The sequence below is a fragment of the Syngnathus leptorhynchus genome, chromosome 12, assembly GCF_054491065.1.
Source record: "Syngnathus leptorhynchus isolate UIUO chromosome 12, UIUO_Slep, whole genome shotgun sequence".
Taxonomy (NCBI): Eukaryota; Metazoa; Chordata; class Actinopteri; order Syngnathiformes; family Syngnathidae; genus Syngnathus; species Syngnathus leptorhynchus.
This window is the reverse complement of record NC_141206.1, coordinates 1,039,653-1,065,000: the sequence shown is the minus strand read 5'-3', so window position 1 is coordinate 1,065,000 and position 25,348 is coordinate 1,039,653. Positions and strand designations below refer to the sequence as shown.

Here is a 25,348-nt window from a genome sequence, read left to right as displayed (position 1 = left end):
TTTAGCTTCTCAGTCGTCGAAATGCCCTCCACGGGCGAGCTCAGTCTCGACGTTCCGCTTTGGAGGATTCTTTCCATCTACAACAATTTTTCAGGGATTCTGATGAGCTGAAGAGCTGGATCAATGAGAAGATGAAGACTGCGAGTGATGAAGCTTACAAGGTAACAACTGAAAGTTGACTTGAAAAAGTCAAAGTCTGCTTTATTTTCAATTTATTCACATGTTAAGACACACAAAGAGATCAAAATTACATTTCCCACCATCCCACTGTGACTAGACACATTACACAATACATACAAGCAAATAGCGGAAAGAGTAAAAACAAGAAGGCACAAACAACGAATAGATAAGAGCGATGAATAAGTAATAAACAAATAATCTAAATAAATAAATAAGTTGATAAATAAGACGAGCAAAATGGAGCAAGCATGCATACAGCAGACAGCCAGAATATAGCGCAAAAGTACAGGACGTTATGCAGCCGAGGGTGGAGGGGGGAGAGATTTCAGGATCCTGACAGCCTGGAGTATGAAGCTGTTGGTGAGTCTGGTGGTGCGGGAGCGCAGGCTTTTGTACCTCTTCCCAGAGGGCAGAAGATCAAGCAAAGAGTGAGCAGGGTGACTCACATCACACACAATCGCGGTCGCCTTGCGGGTGAGATGGGAGGTGTAAATGTCGTTCAGGGAGGGGAGGGAAGCCCCAATGAGCTTACTAGCTGTGTTCACTATGCGCTGTAGGGCCTTCATGTTGTATTCAGTGCAGCTACCACCCCACACAGCGATACAACTGGAGAGGACGCTCAAGCAGGAAGCGTTGTTTATGGTGACTCAAAGTATAGATAAAGGATGCACAGTTGAAACAAGTTTACATATACTGTAAAAAAAACCTTACTTTTTTCTTGACTGACATGTAATCAGACTAAACCTTTCCTGTTTTAGGTCAGAGTGGGTATAAAAGACATACTGATCATACGATCACAACTCAATAGGCTTCTAGAAAAAGCTGCCACTCACAACGGTGCCACAAAAGAAAACCAATAAGTACAACAAGCTGCAAGTAATCAAAGGCAAAGTAACAAAGACAATACGCTGTAATAACAAATGGAAAAAAACCAACGGCAGACTAGCTGGTGAGAGGCCTACATAATGTACATGAGTGCCTCAGAAAATTAGAATATTGTGATGAAGTTCCTTATTTTCTGGAATGCAATTAAAAAGCAAATGTCATACATTATGGATTCGTTACAAATCAACTGAAATATTGCAAGCCTTTTATTATTTTAATATTGCTGATTATGGCATAGAGCTTAAGAAAACTCCTATCCTATCTCAAAATATTAGAATATCATGAAAAAGTATACTGGTAGGGTATTCAACTCATCATTTGAATCATCTAATTAACTCGAAACACCTGCAAGGGTTTCCTGAGCCTTGAAAAACACTCATCTTGGTTCAGTAAAATGAATCCCAAGTATGAGTAAGACTGCTGATCTCTGCTGTCCAGAGGACCATCAATGACACCCTCCATGGGTAAGAGGCAAAAAGAAATTTCTCAAAGAGCAAGCTGTTCACAGAGTGCAGTTTCAAAGCACATCCACAAAAAGTCTCTTGGAAGGGGGAAATGTGGCAGGAAACGCTGCACAACCAAGAGGGATGACCGAGCCTTAACAGCATTGAGAAGAAGAGTCTCTTCCAGAATTTCGGAAAGCTTCAAAGACAGTGGACTGAAGTTAAGAGTCCAGGTATCAAAAGCCACTGTTCGCAGATGTGTCCGGGAAATGGGCTACAATAGCTGTATTCCGATGGTCAAGCCACTTCTGAACTCAAGACAACGGAAGAAGCGTCTGACTTGGGCTATGGAAAAGAAGCACTGGACAGTTGCAGAGTGGTCCAAAGTCCTCTTTTCAGATAAAAGCAAATTTTGTATTTCATTTGGAAGTCAAGGCGCCAGAGTCTGGAGAAAGGCTGGAGAGAAGCAAAATCCAAGATGCTTGAAATCCAGTGTGAAGTTCCCACAGTCAGCGATGGTTTGGGGAGCCTTGTCAGCTGCTGGTGGGAGCCATGTCAGCTGCTGACTGGTGTTGGTCCACTGTGTTTCATTAAGTCCAGAGTAAATGCAGCTGTGTACCAAGAGATTTTACAGCACTACATGCTTCCGTCTGCTGAAAAGCTCTATGGAGATGATTTCATTTTCCAGCATGATCTGGCACCTGCCCACAGTGCAAAATCACCAGTAAATGGTGTACTGACCATGGCATTACTGTCCTCAATTGGCCTCCCAATTCCCCTGACCTGAATCCCATAGAGAATTTGTGGGGTATTGTGAAGAAGCTGAAAGACACCAGGCCCAACAATGCAAATGAGCTAAAGGCCGCTATTGAAGCATCCTGGGCATCCATAATACCTCAGCAATGCCACAGGCTGATTGCCTCCATTCCAATGCCACATTGATGCAGTAATCCGTGCAAAAGGATTCCCAACCAAATACTGAGTGCATTAATGGACATTTTCAAATGTTTAATTTTGTTTTGCTGTTATAAATCTTTTTTTTTTTTTACTTTGTCAGAGGAAATATTCTAATATTTTGAGAGGCTATTTGAGTTTTCTTAAGCTGTATGCCATAATCAGCAATAATAAAATAATTAAAATCTTGCAATATTTCTGTTGATTTGTAATGAATCCAGAGTGTATGACATTTTAGTTTTTTTAATTGCATTACAGAAAATAACTATCACAATATTCAAATTTTCTGAGACAGTCCTGTAAATGTCGTAAATTATCCCGAAGTCCTCCACACAGCCCTCATGAATACCCAGCAGAACACAGGAAAAAAAAAAAAAAAAAACCTCTGCAGTGTGAACCGGCGTAAAGGCAGTTCAGCAGACGATTCGCAGACAACGGTGCGAGCCAATGGATCGTGGTTGTAAATTGTCAAAACATCACAAAACAGGCAAACGTGTGAGCAGCGTCCTGGGCAGATGCAAATGGTGTGCGTTGTCACCACGGGGCAGTCGTGACGAAGGTCGGCCACATTCAGGTTCCGACAAGCACGAGGGAGCAGACGTCGGCCACATCCATGTTCCGACGAGCACGAGGGAGCGGACGCTTCACAGGGGTCGCTGCTGCGAGGCCAAGGCGTGGGAGCCGGACCCGCTCAGCACTGGCTGGATGAGCAGGACGGCTGTCACGGAGTTAGGTCAGTCCTGACCGATGTGTGCAGCCATCCCGGTTGCGACCGATCTGCACATGCCAAGGTGCGGTAGAAGGCACCGGCATCGCTGAATGGACGGACAAACCTGGGATGGACCCGACCGTGGCCACACATCTTTGCGGGCCAACACCACATCACAGACAGAAAGAAAACCGAGGAAAGAACAAAAAATGAAGAAAAAAACTACTGGAGGGGCTGCCACCCACGCCGCCATTAAAAAAAACATCTGCAGGCTGTGGCTCCCTTGTCCCTGCTCCAACTGCCCTAACGTTTGAGATTTAGTGTGGTACCGACACTACACAATTTGAGCAAGTTTCATTAAAAAAAAAAAAAAAAAATCTGCTTAATTAAAATGTGGAAAAGACCGCAAATAGAAATAATTTGGAAAACTTTAGTCTGATTCCATATCAGAGTGAAAAATGCGTTTTTGTCTGGTGTTTGAAAACTTGTGGTTTCAACTGTCTACTGTCATCTGTCGCCATGGGTTTTGTCTGACAGGATCCCTCAAACCTACAAGGCAAGGTGCAGAAACACCAGGCTTTTGAAGCAGAGCTATCAGCTAACCAGAGCCGCATTGATGCTTTGCAAAAGTCTGGCCAAGCATTGCTTGATGGGAAACATTACGCATCCACTGAGGTGACCTGCCGTATGGAAGAGGTCAGCTCTCAGTGGAAGAAACTGCTGGAAGCCACTGAGCTAAAAGGTGTCACCTGAAAACATCTGTGCTAAGAAGTGCAACTACCAATAAATTTATATTGTATCAATGATACATTTTTCCTGTCTTAGGTATCAAGCTCCGCGAGGCCAACCAACAACAGCAGTTTAACAGGAATGTAGAGGACATTGAGCTGTGGCTGTATGAGGTTGAGGGTCACTTGACCTCAGAGGACTATGGGAAAGACCTTACCAGTGTTCAGAACCTACAGAAGAAACATGCACTTTTAGAGGCGGATGTAACTGCTCACCAGGTATGTAATCACTAGATAATAACTAGTCATATGGGTATTTCATGCTACGTCTTTTGTTGTTTAACAGTAAGCATTTATACAGACTGATAATTTTCAGGATCGAATTGATGGAATAATAATCCAGGCTCGACAGTTTCAAGAGGCTGGACACTTTGATGCTGACAACATTCAGAAGAAACAGGATGCTGTAGTCATTCGTTACCAATCCCTCCGTGAGCCAATGGCTGCACGCAAAGAGAAATTGGCAGACTCTCTTCGTCTCCAACAACTTTTTAGAGATGTTGAAGATGAGGAGACTTGGATACGTGAGAAAGAGCCCATTGCTGCCTCTTCAAACCGAGGTAAAACTACTTAGCTTTTGCATTTTTACACTCAAAATAAGCAAAATGGCAGCCGCAATAGGGATGATTAAAAACCCTACTGAGTTTACATTAAGAATGAAGGGAATGAAAATTTTTGTTCCATTCAAGCCATAGTCTTTACAATGAGGAAATTGTGATCTTTTCGTGACGTAGTCAGGCTGATTGTTAAATCAAACAGACTCCACCCAAAACGTGGGTGTCAGTAAGTGTACTGCCCATTTGTTCCAAAATACCGTTAAGTCTCTTCTAAGAGAGACTGTGTTCTGGCCCTGAAAACAGAACATGAAGACAAACTAAACAGAGCAGAAATGAGGATGATCAGATGGATGTGTGGTGTGTCAATGAGGGAGGAAAAGACCAGTACCAGTGCAGGAGCGACTTGTATATAATGTTTTTCACAAATTTTCAAAATTAAAAAATCCGTGATGTAGTGAAACCGCAATAAACGAACCGCGATGTAGCAATGGATTACTGTCATTTGAACTGCAAGTGACGTCACCCGTGCCGCGCGGCGGTTGTTTACATAAAGGACAAAGGATTCGATCACGGGATGACGAAGATGACGAAGGGTCCCACGTACTACTGGCATCATTTGCGGCTTTGTTTGTAAGTGACACGGAGGACGAAGAGTTTGAAGGATTTAATGATTTGGAGTGACACAGAAGGTTTGAAAAACTACTATGGCTTTTACGCACGCCCGGTCCTTCTTGACGAGAGCTCTCTTTCACCTCCGTGGATGGAAGTCAGGGGCCGGCGCTCGGCCGGGTGGCTGTCCGGGGACGGTGGATGGGGCTCGGACATGGCTTTCACGCACGCCGCATTGTTTACATAAAGCACGATCGATGGATTTAATGAATTGAAGTGACACAGATGGTTTGATAAACGTGTTATTTATGTAATACTTACTTGAATAACTCTGAATGTTACGTCAGGCCCGTTCTCAGCTCTTCGTTTATGTATATGTTACGTTAGCATACCGTATCGTTTAGCCTGTTGTTGCTGGTTCATGTCTGTTTTTGGTGTTGGATTTTGACAAATAAATTTGCCCCAAAAGTGCGACTTATATATGTTTTTTTCACTTTATTGTGCATTTTATGGCTGGTGCGATTTATACTCCGGAGCAACAAGTTCAAAAATTACGGTAATTTTTAAAAAATCCAACAATGTGATTTCCTGGATTCTTTCCCCCCATACTGGCTCTCATAGTTGAAATATACCTATGATGAAAATTACAGGCATCTCTCATCTTGTAAGTGGGAGAACTTGTACAATTGCTGTCTGGCTAAATACTCCCCCCCTCTCAGTGCCAATGTTGGGCCCTCGCTTGAACAAAAACAGTGATGGATGTTAGTGCTATTTCCTTTCATGCAAACAGGTGGTACACGCGTGCCTTTGTTTTGTGCAGAAATTTACTGTTGCACTTTTCCAACCTACTATACATTAGTGCGATATTCAATAGGGGAAACTCAGATTCTGTAGCACCCTGGCTGTTGCATCTTACTGTATTACAGACGTCACAAAAGTTTAATCAAGGTCTGATTGAGGGTTTTTTTCCCAGGCAAAGATTTAATTGGTGTCCAGAACCTACTGAAGAAACACCAGGCTCTCCAGGCCGAGATCACTGGTCATGAGCCTCGTATAAAAGCGGTTACCTTGAAAGGAGAGGCTATGGTGGAAGAAGGTACTCATGTTCAGGTTTTAAGTATTGTAGATCGTGTGATTTACAGTCCACTTCATATATATTCATGTTGGTACTTAGGACACTTTGCAGGTGAAGAAGTGAAAGTTAAACTCTCTGAGCTGCATGGGCGCTGGGACATTCTGAAGGCTAAAGCCTCTCAGAGACGACAGGATCTTGAGGACTCTCTACAGGCCCAACAATACTTTGCTGATGCCAATGAAGCAGAGTCTTGGATGTGGGAGAAAGAACCCATTGTGGGAAGTACAGACTATGGCAAAGATGAAGACTCCGCTGAGGTCTGTAAATGCAGTTGGGTGGGGGTAGAATCGTCATGATTATGTTATTCACTTTGGTGGTTCGTTATGTATTCTTAATTTTTAAACTGTCTTTACAGGCTCTTCTAAAAAAACACGAGGCCCTGTTGTCTGACCTGAGTGCTTACGGAAGTAGCATCAAAGCACTAAATGAACAGGCAACGTCTTGCAGGGTAAAAATACAGTATTGCCTAGTCTGCACAAGTGCAGTGATGTATGCGTGTCCTGAAGTGGCGTTGGTTAGGAAATATCATTCTGGATAACCTTGATATTTTGTTTTATATTCAGTCCAAATGTGTTTTGTGACATTTGAATGAGCAGCAGCAAGTAGCACCGACTGATGATGAGACTGGGAAGGAACTTGTCCTGGCACTATATGATTATCAGGAGAAGAGCCCACGTGAAGTAACCATGAAGAAAGGTGATATTCTCACCCTTCTAAACAGCACCAATAAGGTAAATATAAGATGTACTAACTAGAATGATAGAGTAACAATTGGCTAAAAACTAAGGCTGCAGCAGCTATAAAACCCTGGTCATGTTGTGGGACTGGTACATTCCGGTATTGTCACATTGAAATTAGATTTGTTGGGTTTTTTTAAATGTCACAATAAATCCCTAGCGAGAGTTTTTTTTTTTTTTTTTGTCAGGCCTGATGTGTGCGAAGTGGGGCTAAACAATTTAATAAAAAGATTGAATTGCAATTGTAATGACAGATTTGGGGATTTTCTTTCTCACATGTTTCAGTGCAATATTCAGTATGTAGAGTAACATTACATTCGACCTCATAAAAATTACTCTAATGAACCACGGTCACTATAGATGTTGTGTGTGGGAGGCGGTCATTTCAAATGTTTTTTTAAAATGGTCCAAGACCTATTATGGCTTACTGAAATCGTGTAGTAGTGTGTGTATTTAAAAATACAACAGCAGAAACTGTTCAAAAACTGACAAGCTCAATGGCTGCAAGAATTATGAAGTCCCTTTGAAATAAGGGGGTTGGTCCAATGTTGAAATGTAATTTCACCTATGAGTTTTTTTTAAATGAAATAGATTTTGATTTCAGTTAATATTACCCATTTATGCTTCTAGTTCAACAAAAGACTCTTTTGTTGTTTTGTTCTTTATGATAATCAAATGTTTGGAAACTTGTGTGCCAGTTTTTTCGTACCGTATTTTCTGCGTGATACACTTGAAAGCCTTTAATTTTCTCAAAAACCGTAAGTGTGCCTTTTAATAAGGTGCACCTTTTATGCGACCAAATTCCAAAATCTGTAAATGTTGTGTGGGCTGCCGTGTTTAGTGTGAGTGTGAGTCCAATGTAGACCTGATGAACTAATCAAAGGACATTCTGTTCTACGTAAAATACGTAGACCAGTGCGGTAAACCAGAGAACTGTATGTAATAGAGTACTTACCTCGGCCGCCATTGATGAATAAATATCGCTTTGTGCAAAGCAAACCACATTAAGACCCTCTAAAATGGCATCGACAAGGACACATTGCTTACAAGGCACGATTAGAGGTTTCTGGAAAGTCGGGATCATTACAGAAGAGCAACAACGAGACAATGATGAGAGGGAACTTGGCATGTTTAATGGCGAACTTGCCCGACTGTTTAGTTCGGATACAGAAGATGAGGACCTGGATGTATTTGCGTATGATTATCAATGAACAATAATGTGAGTACAGTACATGGTTAAATCGTAGAATAAAGTAAAACTGAACTAATACCATTGAACTCACTGAACTGAACTCACTGTCTTGCTTCTGTGACATTTTTTTTTGTTTTGTTTTTTACTGTAAGTCTTGACATGCATGCATCCTGTAATGCGGTGCGCCTTATGTGTGGATTAAATACAGAAGAGCCCCTGTAATTGAGTCTGCGCCTTTTAACCCAAAGAGCCTTATGGTGCAGAAAATACGGTAGAAAAAAAACTGATGTAATTGGGAGGTCTGTTCAGTAACCTTAAACTTAAACCATCATTGCTGATGACTTCAAAATTATGATGATGTTTGTATTGATTATTTAGGCCAGGGGTGTCAAACTCATTTTTTTCGTGGGCCGCATTGTAGTCATAGCGTCTTTCGGAGGGCCATTATGACCGTCAATCCAAATAAATGTATGAGCACCTCATATTATATACAGTAAATGCTACAAAACAAACTGACAAATAACTCGTTTTCAAATCAGATGAGTAAAAACTGGTCGAATATTGAAAAAAAAAAAATATTAAAAGACAATTTGCAGTTCTAGTAATGACACATGAATTTGATGCACAATTTGTCTTCGCGGGCCACATAAAATGATGTGGCGGGCCGTAGAGTAAAATATAAAATATCATTTGAAATGCGTTGTAAACCCTTGCGACTCAAGCTTGTCAGCATTTAATAAATACACGTATTTATTTTTTGTCCCATAGGACTGGTGGAAAGTAGAGGTGAATGACCGCCAGGGATTTGTTCCAGCTGCCTATGTGAAGAAGCTGGATCCCAATCAGTCCTCTTCTCGGGAAAACCTGGATGAACATGGAAGCATTGGACTTCGCCAAGAACAAATTGAGAATCAGTAAGACCAAATATAGTAACATATTGATGCCTTTTCCATTTTAGTACTTTGTCACACCTTATGTCCTTTTCTGTCTCTAACATCATAATCTTTGTACTGGTATTGCTCAGACTAATCACCAAAGAAGCCTGCAGCGTGTCTATGCGCATGAAACAGGTTGAAGAGCTGTGAGTAGGAACGAATTGAATGGTCACACCCTCTGTGTTCATGTAAATTTTTTTGTCATACCTGTTAGAGATGGGCATTCAACCATTTTTTTTTTTATTTTTTTATTTTTTTATTTATTTTTTTTAGCAGTGAGGTTAAATTAATGACCAGCACAACCACTGGGTAAATTGTTAGTTGTGTTGCTCAATGGACCACCGTGACTTGAATCAGCGAGGTGTTGTTGAACCCAAATGGGTGTAAATTTGCATTTGAGGCGGGCGGGGGAACTGGCCTGGTACATATTTCCCGGAATATAAGTAAAAACTTTCCTAAATTGTAATTGCAAAGCACTTGTATAGCACTTTATTTACACCATTTGTTGCCTAAAACGTTTTAAAAAGCCAGACATTTAATGATTTGAAAACGTATTATTTTAAAAATGTATTAATATAATCAGGTGACAAATTACTGCTGTTAATTTCACATTGCATGGTGATCAGCTGTAGAATCTGGGTTGGGTATAATTGCCCAGGTTGGTGTTGCAAAATAGAGATAAATGAGGAACAAAGAGGAAGGCAAAGAATGAGACCATGTAACAATGCAACAACTTGTGTTTGTGTTGTCCTGGCTACATTAGAAGGAAGCAGGATTTCTTGAGCCTGCAAAATTAAAAATCTATAACCGTTATGCCACGGCCAATCAAACGAGGGAATATATTGACTCAATTGCGCACACCACTTTGTGTGTATGCACGTGTGTATGCACGGAAATGTATTGACTCAATTGCGCACACCACTTTGTGTGTATGCACGTGTGTATGCACGTGTGTATGTGCGTGCGTGTCCCAGGCCTACCTGATGTACATCCATCCATTTTCTGGACCGCTTTGTCCCCATGGGGGTCGCAGGCGTGCTGTAGCCTACCCCAGCCGTCATCGGACAGTAGGCGGGGGACACCCTGAACTGGTTCCAGCCAGTCGCAGGGCACACACAGACGAACAACCATCCGCACTCACACCTAGGGGCAATTTGGAGTGCTCAATCGGCCTACCAAGCATGTTTTTGGGATGTGGGAGTAAACCCGAGTGCCCGGAGAAAACCCACGCGGACACGGGGAGAACATGCAAACTCCACTCAGGCAGGGCTGTAGGTGGAATCGAACCCGCACCCTCTGAACTGTGAGGCAGATCTGCTAGCCAGTGCGTCACCGAGCCGCCCCCTGATGTACATATAATACTAATTTGATGAATTTCCCAGCCCTACCTGACTATCTTCGCTTAGATATTCTTGAATTGTATTGCAGTAAACAGCAAATTGTAAATTAGATTTACAGTAAACTGTGAATTGCCCATCTCTAAGACTTAAACACCCCATTCTGGAATCATTATTTTGGTTGTTGTGTTGTGCCATCCTTTTTATTTCCCTCAGTTTGTTTATTAAGCAAAGTATACATTGCCGCAGACTTCTTTTTGCAAATGGTTTTGAATCTTATTCAGACAACCAGAAATATTTGAATTTTCCTTCCTACCCTCTACATCAACCTGGTAAAGATTAGGGCTTCACCTTGGAATATTTTTAGAATAGGTTATTCTGGTCAAAATGAGTGCTGAAATAATAGAATATTTTGAGAATAATTATTCTATTGATTGTTTTATCAATTAAAACTCAGTTTTTATTCTGATATTATAAAAATCTGCTCGTGTAAATCCAGCATAACTTGACAAAAACTGGTGACATTATAGTCTAGTTTTAGAAGAATTTTTATTTCTTGATTCTTCTATTCTATTTTAGCCAAATCTAATCTGCACTTTATACCGTAATTTCTGGACTATAAACCGCACCAGCTAGAATCAGGGGAAAACCCTGTTTTGTTCATCCATAAAAAGCACTGGACTATAAACTGCAGGTGTTTTAATGTTTAATTTCCATATATGAGAATATGCACAAATGATACAATATTAACAAAATTGTGAAAAAATCCATATATAAGACGCACTGGACTATAAACTAGGTTCAAAGCTTGTTTTTAAAAAGTAGCGGCCTATAGTCCGGAAACTGCAGTAGTCGTACTAATACATCATTACAGACACAGAAGGCGTTTCAGTCATGGAAAACGCTCTGATTGTTCTAATGTTCTACAACATATTTTTTTTACCAGCCATGTTATAAATACTCACACAACCATTTAAATAGCCTCCAAACTGACGAAACCCCTACCATAACAGATAATCTTGAATGTACCAATGAGAACATGTTCATTTTATTTGCCACTTAGTAATAGTAACACTACACGTATTTCAAGTGATTATAATCACTTTTTGCAAACTCACCATACATCAGAAATAACAGTTGAGAAACATATCTCCAAAAAGCTTGTTAAAAAATCAAAGCATTTGTTGACATTGGCGTGAAATCCGTTCTTTGCGAGGACAAAAAGGGTCCATTTATGTGCCCTATTATCTTTTGTCCACTCAAACAACTGTTGGTTTGAATGAGAACAATGTTGCGCACACATGGCCGACACATTTTGCAAAATAACCGAATAATAGCAGTTAAGTAAATAACTCAAAAGCGGAATAAACAATGCAGTACAATGATGGACAGAGGTTACTGATTCCAACATGTTGCTGTGCATTAAACGGTAGAGAGGCGGATTATTTTGGGAAATACAAGGCTAAACACAAAAATGGGTGCAACAGATTGACAAACATCATTGCTCCCTTTCCCCAACAAAGTTTTCAATGTGAGACCTCCGGAGGTACACTTCAAAGTGCATTACAAATTAATGTATTATTATTACCATTGTAATAATTTTGCTGCCGACCAACTATCAAAAAGTCCAATTAAATATTTTTTCATTCATGAATGTGATTATGAATGACAAACACATTTATTAGTTTCAGGGAACAACTGTTTTATCCTCTCACTTTACAATTAATATGCAGTGGAGCCTCAGTTTTCGAACACAATCCGTTCTAGAAGGCCCCGAGAAGTGAAGTGTTCGAATTCCAAATATGTTTTCCCCTTACAAATAATGGGAAAAAATTAATCCGTTCCAAGAAAAAAAAAACGCCTTTTTTAAGCATTTTTAATTTGCGCATTTCTGTCCGATCGCGCAACCGCAGCGCACCGGGCGCTCACTGTCGCATTGCTTTAGGAGCGTCTTTGTGTTTTAGGATGGCTTTACTGCTCCCACTTGATTCATTTGGAGGCATGATTAGAGTTGATGCAATCCTCAGAGTAACGAGAAAGTAATAACGAACGGAGTCGGTTGGCATGCGGGTCCTCTCGGCTCATCTCGCGAGGCTCGACAACTGAATTTCGTCCGACATCCGAAGCAAAAATATGTTCAATTTTTTGTTCAAAAAGTGAATTGTACGAATACCGAGGCTCCACTGTGTATGTTTTCAGTTCATTTGTTTACAGTTTGTCATTTTTATGCTCACCCAGCATGTTATTTAGTGAAATATTTTATATTAATTTTAAAATGTTAAGAACATTTTTTTATAGAAAGCTTCTTCTAATCCTTTCTTTCCTGCAGATATGGAACACTATTAGATCTTGGGGAGAAACGCAAGAACATGTTGGAGAAGAGCTGCAAGAAGTTTATGCTGTTTCGGGAAGCAAATGAACTTCAGCAGTGGATCAATGAGAAGGAGAGTGCGCTTACAAATGAAGAGGTGGGCTCAGACCTGGAGCAGGTGGAGGTCCTACAGAAGAAGTTTGATGATTTCCAGAAGGTATTGTTACTTTACTGTTCACATTAAACACAGACAACTAATTAAAATACTAAAGTACTTCATAAAAATAGTTTTACTAAGCAAGTTTAATTTAAAAGTTTAACGTTAAATTAAAATGTACTTTGTTTTCCCTCGCCCGGACTCGGGTCACCGGGGCCCCCCTCTGGAGCCAGGCCTGGAGGTGGGGCTCGAAGGCGAGCGCCTGGTGCCCGGGCCTTTGCCCATGGGGCCCGGCCGGGCATAGCCCGAAAAGAAAACGTGGGTCCCCCTTCCCATGGGCTCACCACCTGTGGGAGGGGCCAAGGGGGTCGGGTGCAGAGTGAGCTGGGCGGCGGCCAAAGGCGGGGACCTTGGTGGTCCGATCCCTGGCTGCAGAAGCTGGCTCTGGGGACATGGAATGTCACCTCTCTGTCTGGAAAGATTTCCATCATAAAGGAAATTATAGTCCATATCTTCTACAATTCAGGCTTTTTTGTTTTGTGTCTTTCCAGGACCTTAAGGCCAATGAGTCACGTCTAAGGGACATCAATAGAGTGGCCTCTGAGCTAGAATCTGAAGGCCTAATGACTGAGGAAATACCTGTGGTTCAAGTTCAGGTAACTTGCAGCTCCCTCTCTGATGTTGAATCAACTTTGCTCCTCTGTGTCTTTTAATATTTAGAGCATGTTTTTTATTTGCAGACACAAGAAACATTTGGTGCAATGTCTGGCAAGGTTGTAAGCAAATTAACATTTAAATTCTATATTTTGCTTGCTATTTAAGAACCGACGACTGCATCAGTAAAAAGGTTTTTTAACACACCCATGTCTTGTGCTTTGATATAGGATGAAGCTGATTCAAAAACTGCATCTCCATGGAAGGTAAATATCCACAGTGGAGGCAGAACTTAACTCGTTAATTACAGACATTTTTCAAAGCTTTATTGTCAGCCAACCAAAAACACTGGGGTCTGATGAAAAGATGGAGAAAACACCTTTGAAAAAACTCTTGTCAAGCAGAGCATTGAATTAGACATTGCTTTTCGTGACTCTTCAAACTGTCAAACAAGACAAAGGCTTTCTATGAATAACGTTTCTCGCTGATCACAGTTGTACTGGGTTGGTCTCGACCAGTGTTGAGCAAAAATCCAGAATCTGTCCTGTCTGAGACCAAGATGAGACAAAAAAAATTTGGCTCAATTTTATTTTTCCCCGTTTTAAGACAATGTAGTAACGATTTTTTTTTACTTTACTACTTGCTGCAAGCGCTTCCACCTTCCCCTCAGTTTCTCAGCTGAGACGTGTCCTTGTTAATAATTTACCAATGCAAAAGGGAACGTCGCATCATGTATTGGGATAACTCAAGCATCATTGGATCAGAAGACCATACAAACAAAAGATGGATCAAAGAGGCAATATAAATAAAAAAAACAGAGCATGGATACACTCAACAGGGACGAAATAAAATGTACACTGTCACACTTTTTGCAAAGACCATCAGGCGACCGAGGATGTCACATAATCTGCTACATCCAGAAACATCAGATGATAAAGACACGTCTCAGCTCTCAGCCGAGAGTCGTGGCCAAGCACGATAAAACTAGTAAGGTAAATAAAAAAACTTCACCAGATTGTCCTAAAAAAAGGAGGAAAAATGTTGCAACGTACACAAGAAGACATGATGAACCTCGTTAACAAAAAATGCCTTTGATTCCATGACGAGACCGGGACTCGAGACCCGGACCAATCTCGAGAACTGCAACCCTACTAATCAACAGGTTGACGAATTAGACTTGTATAGTTTGTGTGGCAGGTCAGCATTGTCACCATTTTGGAAGCTGTGGCTAATGTAAACAAAGGCGTACTGTAAAGGCTTTAGATTTGTTGCATTTCTTTGTAAGTTAAAAACACATTATCAGACAAAAATTGGTGGAATTTACCTTCCATAAAAATCCACATTCTAAATGGTTTGAATTCCTACAAAATTCAGAGTACCATAATTTTCGGACTATATGTCGCTCCGGAGTATAAGTCACACCAGCCATAAAATGCACAATAAAGTGAAAAAAAACAAATATAAGTCGCACCGGAGTATAAATTGCACTTTTGGGGCAAATTTATTTGTCAAAATCCAACACCAAAGACAGACATGAACCAGCAAAAACAGGCTAAACAATACGGTATGCTAACGTGACATATACACAAACGAGGAGCTGAGAACGGGCCTGACGTAACATTCAGAGTTATTCAAGTATTACATAAATAAGACGTTTTTCAAACCATCTGTGTCACTCCAATTCATTAAATCCATCGATTGTGCTTTATGTAAACAATGCCGCGTATGCGCCGCATATGCTGACGTCGGACCCGTTGTAAGTTGCATTTCTAATTATTCCACAGACCCATATAACGATATATAAAGTATATTTCAAATAACTCGTATTAAAACGATATTATCAAACCATCTGTGTCATTCCAAATCATTAAATCCATCGATCAAATTCCTGCAGAGATCTAGTATATAACTATATTGTAGCGTTAACAAAGTACCAGGAAAGACGTGGGTTCATATAAAAACAATATTATCAAACCATCTGTGTCACTCCAAATCATCAAATCCATCGATCAAATTCGTCGCACAGATCTAACTATATTGTAGCGTTAACAAAGTACCAGGAAAGACGTAGGTTTGGTAAACGGCTCTTTATTTAACAAAACAAGAGTTCAACGAGCCAACAACTACTGAACTTCCAGCCACGGAGGTGGAAGAGAGCTCCATAAATAGGACCGGGCATGCGTAAAAGCCATGTTCGAGCCCCATCCACCGTCCCCGGACAGCCACCCGGCCGAGCACCAGCCCCCGACTTCCATCCACGGAGGTGAAAGAAAGCTCCGTAGAGTGTGACCGAGCGTGCGTAAAAGCCATGTCTGAGCCCCATCCACCGTCCCCGGACAGCCACCCGACCGAGCGCCGGCCCCTGACTTCTATCCACGGAAGTGAAAGAGAGCTCCCGTCGAGAAGGACCGGGCGTGCGTAAAAGCCGTAATAGTTTTTCAAACCTTCTGTGTCACTCCAAATCGTTAAATCCTTCAAACTCTTTGTCCTCCGCGTCACTTACAAACAAAGCCGCTAATGATGCCGGTAGTACGTGGGGCCCTTCGTCATCTTCGTCATCCCGTGATCAAATCCTTTGCCCTTTATGTTAACAACCGCTGCGCGGCACGGATGACGTCACTTGCAGTTCAAATTACAGTAATCCCTTGCTTCATCGCGGTTTGGTTTTCGCGGTTTCAGTACATCGCGGATTTTTGAATTTTGAAAATTTGTGAAAAAAATACATAAGTTGTTCCTGAGTTTAAGTCGCCCCCCCACCCAAACCATGACAAAAACCGCGACTTATAGTCCGAAATCTACGGTACAAATTGTAGCTGGGACCCAGACTTAACTTTGTTTGCACTAGGCATGAGTGCCTACACTTCCAAATAATTTGAATACTATAAATAATTAGCCTCCTCTGCAGTTTTTTCAATGGATAGTTGCAGGACCTCCAGACAATGTAACTGATGAAAAATTCCAACAGTCATTCGAACATTTACCTTTTGAACTTGCTATAAACATGCTAAGTAAGTACATTTGCACTATTTTTACAATATTGTTTACACTTAACTGTAAACAATTAGTTGTGTGCAATGTTGCCGAAATTGTTTTTGTCTTGTTAATTCATTAAGATGGTAGTGTGATGCTTATGTTTAATTTACAGCTGATGCCGTCAGCTGTAAATTATTAATAATTATTATGATAAAATTATAAAAATTATTAATATTGCACGCCTAAAGTAAATCACTGACATGCAAGTAAGACACTAGCAATAAATTGCACCGTATCAAATTGCTGCATGTGACCTTCAGGCATTTATATCTATATTTACAACTGTAAATAAGTTAATTTAAAAGGTGGGATTGATTATATAACAATGTATTAATTACATACTAGAAAAGCACATACTAGAAAAGCAAACACATAGTTGTAACATGTACAACATGACTTGGTCTTGGGACAGCATCCTGAAACAAGCTTGTCGGGGAATATTATGGCCTCACCTCTGCATGGCACACCCCACCCACGGTGATGAGTACTTTCTCTGTCACTATGGCGTACTTATTGCGTTTTACCACCACATGGTCGTCACAAAATGATGGGGCACAAAGACGTCTCTCCCCGCCCAGTGCATGAAAGGGTCCAAGCACATTTCGGTGGGTGGCAGTGCAAAGCTCTGCAGGTGCTTTGTTCGTTGTCCTGCTGTACTATATTTGCCCTGCCTAACTACCAAATCCTGGATGGAGTAGCTTGAAATGGTTTGTGGTTATGTGAATTGGCACCACTGTCATGTAACAGTAGCGGGGAATGCAGAAATAAGATTTACCGTATTTTCCGGACTATAAGGGGCACCGAACTATATGGCGCAACTTCAAAGAATGGCCCATTTTAAAACTTTGTCCTTATTTAAGGCGCACCGGACTATAAGGTGCATTAATGCATCATGTCAGATTTTAAATCCAAATCAAATCATTCTCCATTTTATCTTTTTTATTTCAACTTCATATGCAACAAATTACTTTATATTCACAAAATAATGATCCATAGTCTTTTTGATTCATGATTCATAGTCTTCAGCAGGCCACTTTTGATTGATTTCATGACACAATGCTTTGGGCCAGTTTAAATTTAGGACTTTGGTCCATATATAAGGCGCACCGGACTATAAGGCGCACTGTCAGCTTTTGAGAAAATTTTAAAAAAGTCCCAATGATCATCATCATACACACATCTGGGTGTGGTGAAATTTGTCCTCTGCATTTAACCCATCCCCATGTGATTTTGATCCATCCCCTGGGGGAGAGGGGAGAAGTGAGCAGCAGCGGTGCCGCGCTCAGGGATCATTTGATGATCTAACACTCCCCTTAATGCTGAGTGCCAAGCAGGGAGGCAATGGGTTCCATTTTTATAGTCTTTGGTATGACCCGGCCGGGGTTTGAACCCACAACCTTCCAGTCTCAGGGCAGACACTCTACTACTAGGCCACTGAGCTGGTTTTTAGGTGCGCCTTATAGTCCGGAAAATACGGTACTCGATTGTCTAATTCACACTAGATGTATGGGCAGACCCAGCAGAGAATTTATACAAGCCTATTGCATTTTCTAAAATGTCCTGTTTTAATCACAACCTTAAGGTCCCAATTTTACAATGGCCCAAGGTTCACTGCTGTTTTTGGACACTTGCTTTTAGATCCAAGATTTAAATATACCATGGTCCTCAGTGAATGCCATCAGCATGATAGTGCCAAAACATTGTCACTTGAAAATTTATCAAAACTATAGAAGAAAACTGACAAGAAAGCAATGTAGTTCACACAAAATATATGAGCCCAGTTAGTAAAAAATTATTTAAGTAAATGTGGTATGGTTGCTCTAACAATGTCCTCTAATTGCCTCTTTTCTGTATCTGCAATGCATTGTTTTTCCATAGAACATACGCTTGGCTGTTCAAACAACGGCTAACTTTAATACAATCAAGGTAAGAATTTCTTCGTTAAACATTACGCCTTCCCAACATGTTGTCTAAATCCTCAGGCCTTGGTCAACCTTATAATTATTTCAGGTTTTAGTCACAACACGTCTGGAATTTTAGCCATTATATTAGAATTGCTTAATATTATTATTTCCAACCCTTAAGGAACTTGAAAAAAAAAAATGTAATGTGTGTGTGTATACCGTATTTTCCGGACCATACGGCACTTGAGGTTAAAAGGCGCGGACTCCATTGCCGGTGCCTCGTACGCATGTCTCTTTGTCTATGCCATTTTAGAGGGTCCTAATGCTGTTTCCTTTGCACAAACGATAGTATTTATTTATTTATCAATGGTGGCGGAGGTACATACTCTACATGTTACGTAAAGTCCTCTTATTGGTTTACCACCCCTATCTACGTAAAACGTAATGTCCAAACTGGTTCATCCGAACTACATATTACGTCTGTTTAGTACGTCTCTGTGTGGCAGAAGCCACGCAAAACAAATATAAAGATTTGCACAAACTGTAGTATTTATATATTAATGGCGGCGGAGGTACGTACTTAGCTCAAACGATATTTACCGATGGCAGCGAAGGTATGTACTCCTCTACATGTTATGTCCAGTCCTCTGATTGCAGGGATGAGAATTTCCCACGGATCCGCGGATTTCCATGTTTTTTCCCGTCAGAAGCATCATTATTGTGAATCGTGTAAATCCGTTGAGAAAATGTTTATATATGGGGAGGGGGGTGTCGGAAAGCGGCCGGGCAATGTTAGCCTCGACGACTCGTGAGCATTCGCCCGCCCGCCGGCATTTTACGGATATCGGCTTCCCTCTGTAAACCTAACTAACTGGCAGCAGGGATGCGACAACATCCGCCTTATTTTCGGCAGCAATTTGGCGCTACTTTTGTCACATCATTTTCATTTGTCAACTTACTCGTGCCAAGTGTTTTTACACTGCCACAATGTGAATTTGCAATTGGGTTTTCATCACCTGTCATATATATATATATATATATATATATATATATATATATATATATATATATATATATATATATATATCCCTAGATATATCTAACTAAATAACTCGTAACATATATACACACACACATATGCATACGCACACACACACACAGTGGAGCCTCGGTTTTCGAACACAATCCATTCCAGAAGGCTGTTTGAGAAGTGAATTGTTCAAATTCCGAATCATGTTTTCCCATTACAAATAATGGAAAAAAAATTAATTCGTTCCAAGCAAAAAGAAAAAACGTAATTTTTTTTCATTTGCGCATTTTTGTCCAATCGCGCAACTGCAGCGCACCGTCGAACGCACAACCATAGCGCGTCGCCGACCACGCAACTGCACCGCGCTGGTCGCATTATTGTGACAGAGCGGGCCACTGAAATTTAGAAAATCTTTTTGAAGTCCTGATGGACTTTCCAAAATTTAAGTGGACCTCAGTGCGCAGGAAGTTTAATTTTGTCCGATCGCGCAACTGCAGGGCACCGCCGAATGCACAACCATAGCGCGCCGCCGACCGCGCAACTGCACCGTGCTGGTGGCATTATTGTGACAGAGCGGTCGCTAAAATTTTGAAATATTTTTAAAGTCCTAATGGACTTTCCAAAATTTAAGTGGACCTCAGTGCGCAGAGAGCTTAATTTGGTCCGATCGTGCAACCGCAGCGCGCCGGGCGCTCACTGTCGCATTGCCTTAAGAGCGTCTTTGTGTTTTAGGATGGCTTTACTGCTCCCACTTGCTTAATTTGGAGGCATGATCAGAGTTGATGCAATCCTCAGAGTAACGAGAATGCAATAACGAACGGAGTCAGCGCGCGCGCCCTCTCATTTTTAACATACATAAACTTTTGTGTATCAATAAATGTATATTAAACCATATAGGTGCATATGTTATCATTAGTACAGTAAATAGTTTCAAACACGTAAATACAAAATAATAGTATAAATCACATACAGAAAATAATGTATAAATATTAATATAAATATACGTGTGTGTGTAACATATGTAGATAGAGCTAAAGTATACATACTGTAAATGATTTTAGAACTATTATAACAACTTTTTTATAACAAGGTACAAGTGTACATACTGTAAATGTTTTTAGAACTTTTTTATTATTATAACAATTTTTATAACAAGTTACGAGACTGTAAATATGTTTTTAGAACTCATTCTTATAACAACTTTTTTATAGCAAGGTACAACTGTACGTACTGCAATTGTGTGGGCACTCCCTGCCTTCTGCTGGCGTGCGGGCAACTTTCGTGCCATAATTTCTCAATCTAGAATTTTTAGTTAGACTTGAGTATTTTTTGGGGAGAGGGGGATCTGCGATGTACTGAAGCTGCGATAAATGAACCATGATATAGCGACGGACTTGTACTCAGGAGCAACTTATATGTGTAACAATTGACAAATTTTTACTTGATCATTAACACACTTACTTACTCGTATAGTTGATCGCTTCACGTTACTTTCACTTTAAAACACATGAGGGCGCACTATGGCTGTGGAATAATTGGAGCCTCACTGACAATGAGTTCCATTCACTGACTTCCGGAGTCAGAAGATTTAATAGTTTGGAGTGAATCAGATGGTTTGATAAATTTATTTATGTTATAGTTATTTGATACATAGTTTAGAGTAGCAAAGTCTATGTTGTTAGACTTCAGTAGTTTCCGATTGTCTCGCAAGGCCATGAAGGCAGCAGGGTGTGGGGGGAGACAGGAAGAGGGATCCAGGGCGCTTGCTGTGTTGGCTCATATGTTGAGCCCTTGTTTTGGGAAATAAAGAGCCGGTTGCCAAACCCACGGCTTGCCTGGTACTTTGGTAACGCTACAATATAGTTATATAGTGTATAACTATATTGTGCTCCACCGGAGTCCCGGCCGCAATCGGCTGCTAATCGGAAGTCCGCACCGCAATCAGCAGCATAAGGAGAGTCCTTGCCACAATCGGCGGCATACGAAGAGTCCCAGCCGCAATCCCAATCGATGGCATTCAGGGAGTCCACGTGCAATCGTCTGCATTCGGGGAGTCCGCGCCGCAGTTGGCGACAGTCCCAGCCACAATCGACTGCATACGGGGAGTCCCCGCCGCAAGCGGCGGCATATGGGTAGTGACTATCTTATATACGTAAATCTGTGGAATAATTGGGGCCGCAATTGGCGACGAAGCTGACGACGAAGCTGACGACGAGGCTGACGACGAGGCTGACGTCAGCGGCGCATGGAGTCAACAGCTGTGTTTTTTTTTCTTTTTTTTTAAGTGACATAGAGGATGAAGATTTTGATGGATTTAATGATATGGAGTGATACGGATGGTTCGATAAAATTGTTGTTTATATTGTAGTTTGATATGTAGTTTATATATTGTTATATGGGCCTGTGGAATAAGCAACTGGCGTCAGCGGCGCACCGCACACACTTCTGAGATTAGAAATGCTGGTGTTTACACAAAAGACAAAGATACTGTCAAATCCTGCACTTATCTAATGTAAGCGATCGGCTCTCCGTTTAAAGGGTAAGATTCTGTCTTTTAAGCTCACTGCTCTAACGCAGCACTCTAAGGGAGACGAGAGTTTATGTAAGCCGGTACAGAAAGTAGATTCAGAAAGAAGATTCGTTCCGAGTCCAACCACTGTTTACGCAACCAACCTATAGTTAGATTAATTGCGTTTTTTTCTGGACACTAGTCCCGTTAAAATCAACAGACCTCTCTGTGTTGAGTAACTGCCTGGCAGAGACACGGGATCAAATTGATCGCGGCCGTTTCAGTGGCTCTCTTTCCTATAAGATTTGGGGCTCTTGTAACCGCTCGGAATGGTTTTAGCGGTCTTTGGTAAGAGCAAGGGAACTCGTTTATTTACACTAGCGCGCACCCACGCTAGCTGAGCCTAAGATAACTATTTGGAACCAGATCTGACACTTCCATATGTCAAGGATTAAAGCTGTCTTCACTTTAAAAAGAACTCAACGGTTTATAGCAGGGGTGTCAAACTAATTTTTTTCACGGGCCGCATTGTAGTCATAGCTTCTTTCGTAGGGCTATTATGACTGTCAACCTAAATAAATGTATAAATATTATATACAGTAAAACCTACAAAACAAACTGACAAATAACTCGATTCTGTATCAAGAAGAGTAAAAACTGGTCAAATATTTTTTAAAAAAAGAGATTAAAAGTGAAGACAATTTCCAATTCTAGTAATGACACAAATTTGATGCATAATTTGTCTTCGTGGGCCACATAAAATGTGGCGGGCCGTATCTGGCCCCCGGGCCTGGAGTTTGACACCTGTGGTTTACAGTACAACTATGAGAAACAAAAGAGATTTAAAGCATACAAGATCAAAATAATTATTCATCAAAATAAAGTGATTATAAAGTAGAAATTTAATCAACTAGAATTTGCAATTTCTAGATTGCATGAGAAGGCGAAATTTTGGGGAATGCTGCCGAATGATGTTGAAAATAGTTGAATTACTTGAGAAATGTAGAAATTACAGGTGAAAAACAGAATTTTGGAGAATTTGGTGGAATTTAAAATATAAAAATGTGGAATTTATGGGAAGTGGGAAGTTGGGGAATGTCGAGAATCTTTCCGAATGTGACGTGAATGTGCTGAATGATGTGAATTTCAAACTGGAACGACATAAATGTGAAAGGTTGAATGTGCCATTAAGAAAGAATGGGGAAATATTTGTCGGAAATTTGTGAATTTTGCGAAAATTGAGAATTTTCTGAATAAAAAAATGGAAGCGCTCATCTCGTGAATATTTGGAATGCGTGAAAGGTGGAATAGAGTGAATGGGTTGAATTATGTGGTTCAATTTAGGCCAATTCCGGTTTAGCTGAGGTCATTTCCGGTTTATTTTGGTCACTTACGGTTCAATTAAGGCCACTTCCGGTTTAGCTGAGGTCACTTCCGGTTTAGAAAGGTCACTTCCTGTTTACTTTGAGTCACTTCTGGTTTGACGGAGGTCACTTCCGGTCTATTTAGGGTCACTTCCGGTTCCTGAGGTCACTTCCGGGTTACCTGGGGTCACTTCTGGTCCATTTAGGACTCATTTGGGTCACTTTAGGGTCAATCCAAGATGGCCGCCACACTGGAAGTGTGGGTCAAGGGTTGAATTGTGCAAGCATAGTGGAAGTGGGGGTGAATATGGGAGGCTTAAGGTGAATAAAGTTGGAATGGGTTGAATCGGTTGAAAAATGTGGAATTTAGAGGTGAAAAAATGAATTTTGGAGAATTTGGTGGAATTTCAAATTTGAAAATGTGGAATTTATGTTCAAGCATAAGGGTGTCCATGTGTGCACTTGGCACCAGGACACCTTAGGCCGCAGTTCGATGCTCGACTTTGTAGTCATGTCATCGAATTTGCGGCCGCATGTTTTGGACACTCGGTTGAAGAGAGGGGCGGAGCTGGAGCGGTTCGCAGCCGAGTGTGAAGTGGTCGGGACGAGGGTCAGCACCTCCAAATCTGAGTCCATGGTCCTCGGTCGGAAAAGGGTGGAATGCCCTCTCCGAATCGGGGATGAGATCCTGCCCCAAGTGGAGGAGTTCAAGTATCTTGGGGTCTTGTTCACGAGTGAGGGCAGGATGGAGCGCGAGATTGACAAGCGGATCGGTGCAGCGTAGGCAGTAATGCGGACTCTGTACCGGTCCGTCGTGGTGAAGAGACTCCTCCACGTTGAGAGGATCCAGATGAGGTGGCTCGGGCATCTCATCAGGATGCCTCCTGGACGGCTCCCGGGCATGTCCCACCGGTAGGAGACCCCGGGGACGACCCAGAATGCGCTGGAGAGACTGTCTCTCGGCTGGTCGGGGAACGGCTTGGGATCCCCCCGGGATGAGCTGGATGAAGTGGCTGGGGAGAGGGAAGTCTGGGAGTCCCTCCTAAAGCTGCTGCCCCCGCGACCCGACCCCGGATAAGCGAAAGAAGATGGATGGATGGATGGATGGATGGATGGATGGATGGATGGATGGATGGAATTTTGGGGAAGTTGGGGAATGTCGAGAATCTTTCCGAATGTGATGTGAATGTGTTGAATGATGTGAATTTCAAACTGGAACAACGTAAATGTGAAATGTTGAATGTGCCATTAAGAATGAATGGGGAAAAAACTGAGAATTTTCGGAATAAGAAAATGGAAGCACTCATCTCGTGAATATTTGGAATGCGTGAAAGGTGGAATGGAGTGAATGGGTTGAATTGTGTGGAAAAAGAAGAACAAAAAAGTGAGGAGAATAGAATAGAATAATATTTCATTCACACAATAAAGTGAATGTTGTAGAATAACATAAGTGTGAAGGCCTTCGCCTTCACACAATAAAGTGAATGGAGTAGAATAACATAAGTGTGAAGGCCTTCACCTTCACACAATAATAATAGAGAATGGAGTATAATAAGTCAAGTCAAGTTTATTTGTATAGCCCTAAATAACAAGCAGTCTCAAAGGGCCTCACATAGACAAACAATCGACAATTATTCTCAAAGCATCCCCTGATAAAAAAATCACATCTTAAGAGAGCAGCCTTGCAGCAGCATTTTGTACTAACTGTAGACTTTTGATGCTGGACTTGGGAAGACCAGAGAATAATGCATTACAGTAGTCCAGGTGCGACGTGATAAACGCATGTATAATAATTTCCACATCACCGGTCGAGAGGATTGGGCGAATCTTAGCAATAAGCAGTCATGGATTTAATATTACAACTGCTATAATTTTTGCTAAGATAAGCGCATCTTTATATTTCAGGAGGCTGTTGCGCCATGCCT

The 25,348-nt window shown here is 41.3% G+C and overlaps 1 protein-coding gene across 10 annotated transcripts in view; it reads left to right on the top strand.

Moving 5' to 3' along the window:
* Positions 1-25,348, top strand: part of sptan1 (spectrin alpha, non-erythrocytic 1) — a 100,691-nt gene that overhangs the window by 22,327 nt on the left and 53,016 nt on the right. For 3 of the 10 annotated variants that reach the window (XM_085927132.1, XM_085927128.1, XM_085927129.1), the window contains exons 13-27: positions 6-161; positions 3,709-3,913; positions 3,997-4,178; positions 4,276-4,519; positions 6,099-6,221; positions 6,300-6,517; positions 6,616-6,708; positions 6,857-6,991; positions 8,958-9,103; positions 9,214-9,270; positions 12,791-12,989; positions 13,481-13,585; positions 13,670-13,705; positions 13,814-13,849; positions 18,495-18,542. In XM_085927132.1, coding sequence (XP_085783258.1) covers positions 6-161; positions 3,709-3,913; positions 3,997-4,178; positions 4,276-4,519; positions 6,099-6,221; positions 6,300-6,517; positions 6,616-6,708; positions 6,857-6,991; positions 8,958-9,103; positions 9,214-9,270; positions 12,791-12,989; positions 13,481-13,585; positions 13,670-13,705; positions 13,814-13,849; positions 18,495-18,542 — 1,983 coding nt within the window. The remainder of the gene's footprint in view (positions 1-5; positions 162-3,708; positions 3,914-3,996; positions 4,179-4,275; positions 4,520-6,098; positions 6,222-6,299; positions 6,518-6,615; positions 6,709-6,856; positions 6,992-8,957; positions 9,104-9,213; positions 9,271-12,790; positions 12,990-13,480; positions 13,586-13,669; positions 13,706-13,813; positions 13,850-18,494; positions 18,543-25,348) is intronic. The other 7 variants (XM_085927133.1, XM_085927130.1, XM_085927138.1 and 4 more) reach the window with 5 other exon arrangements.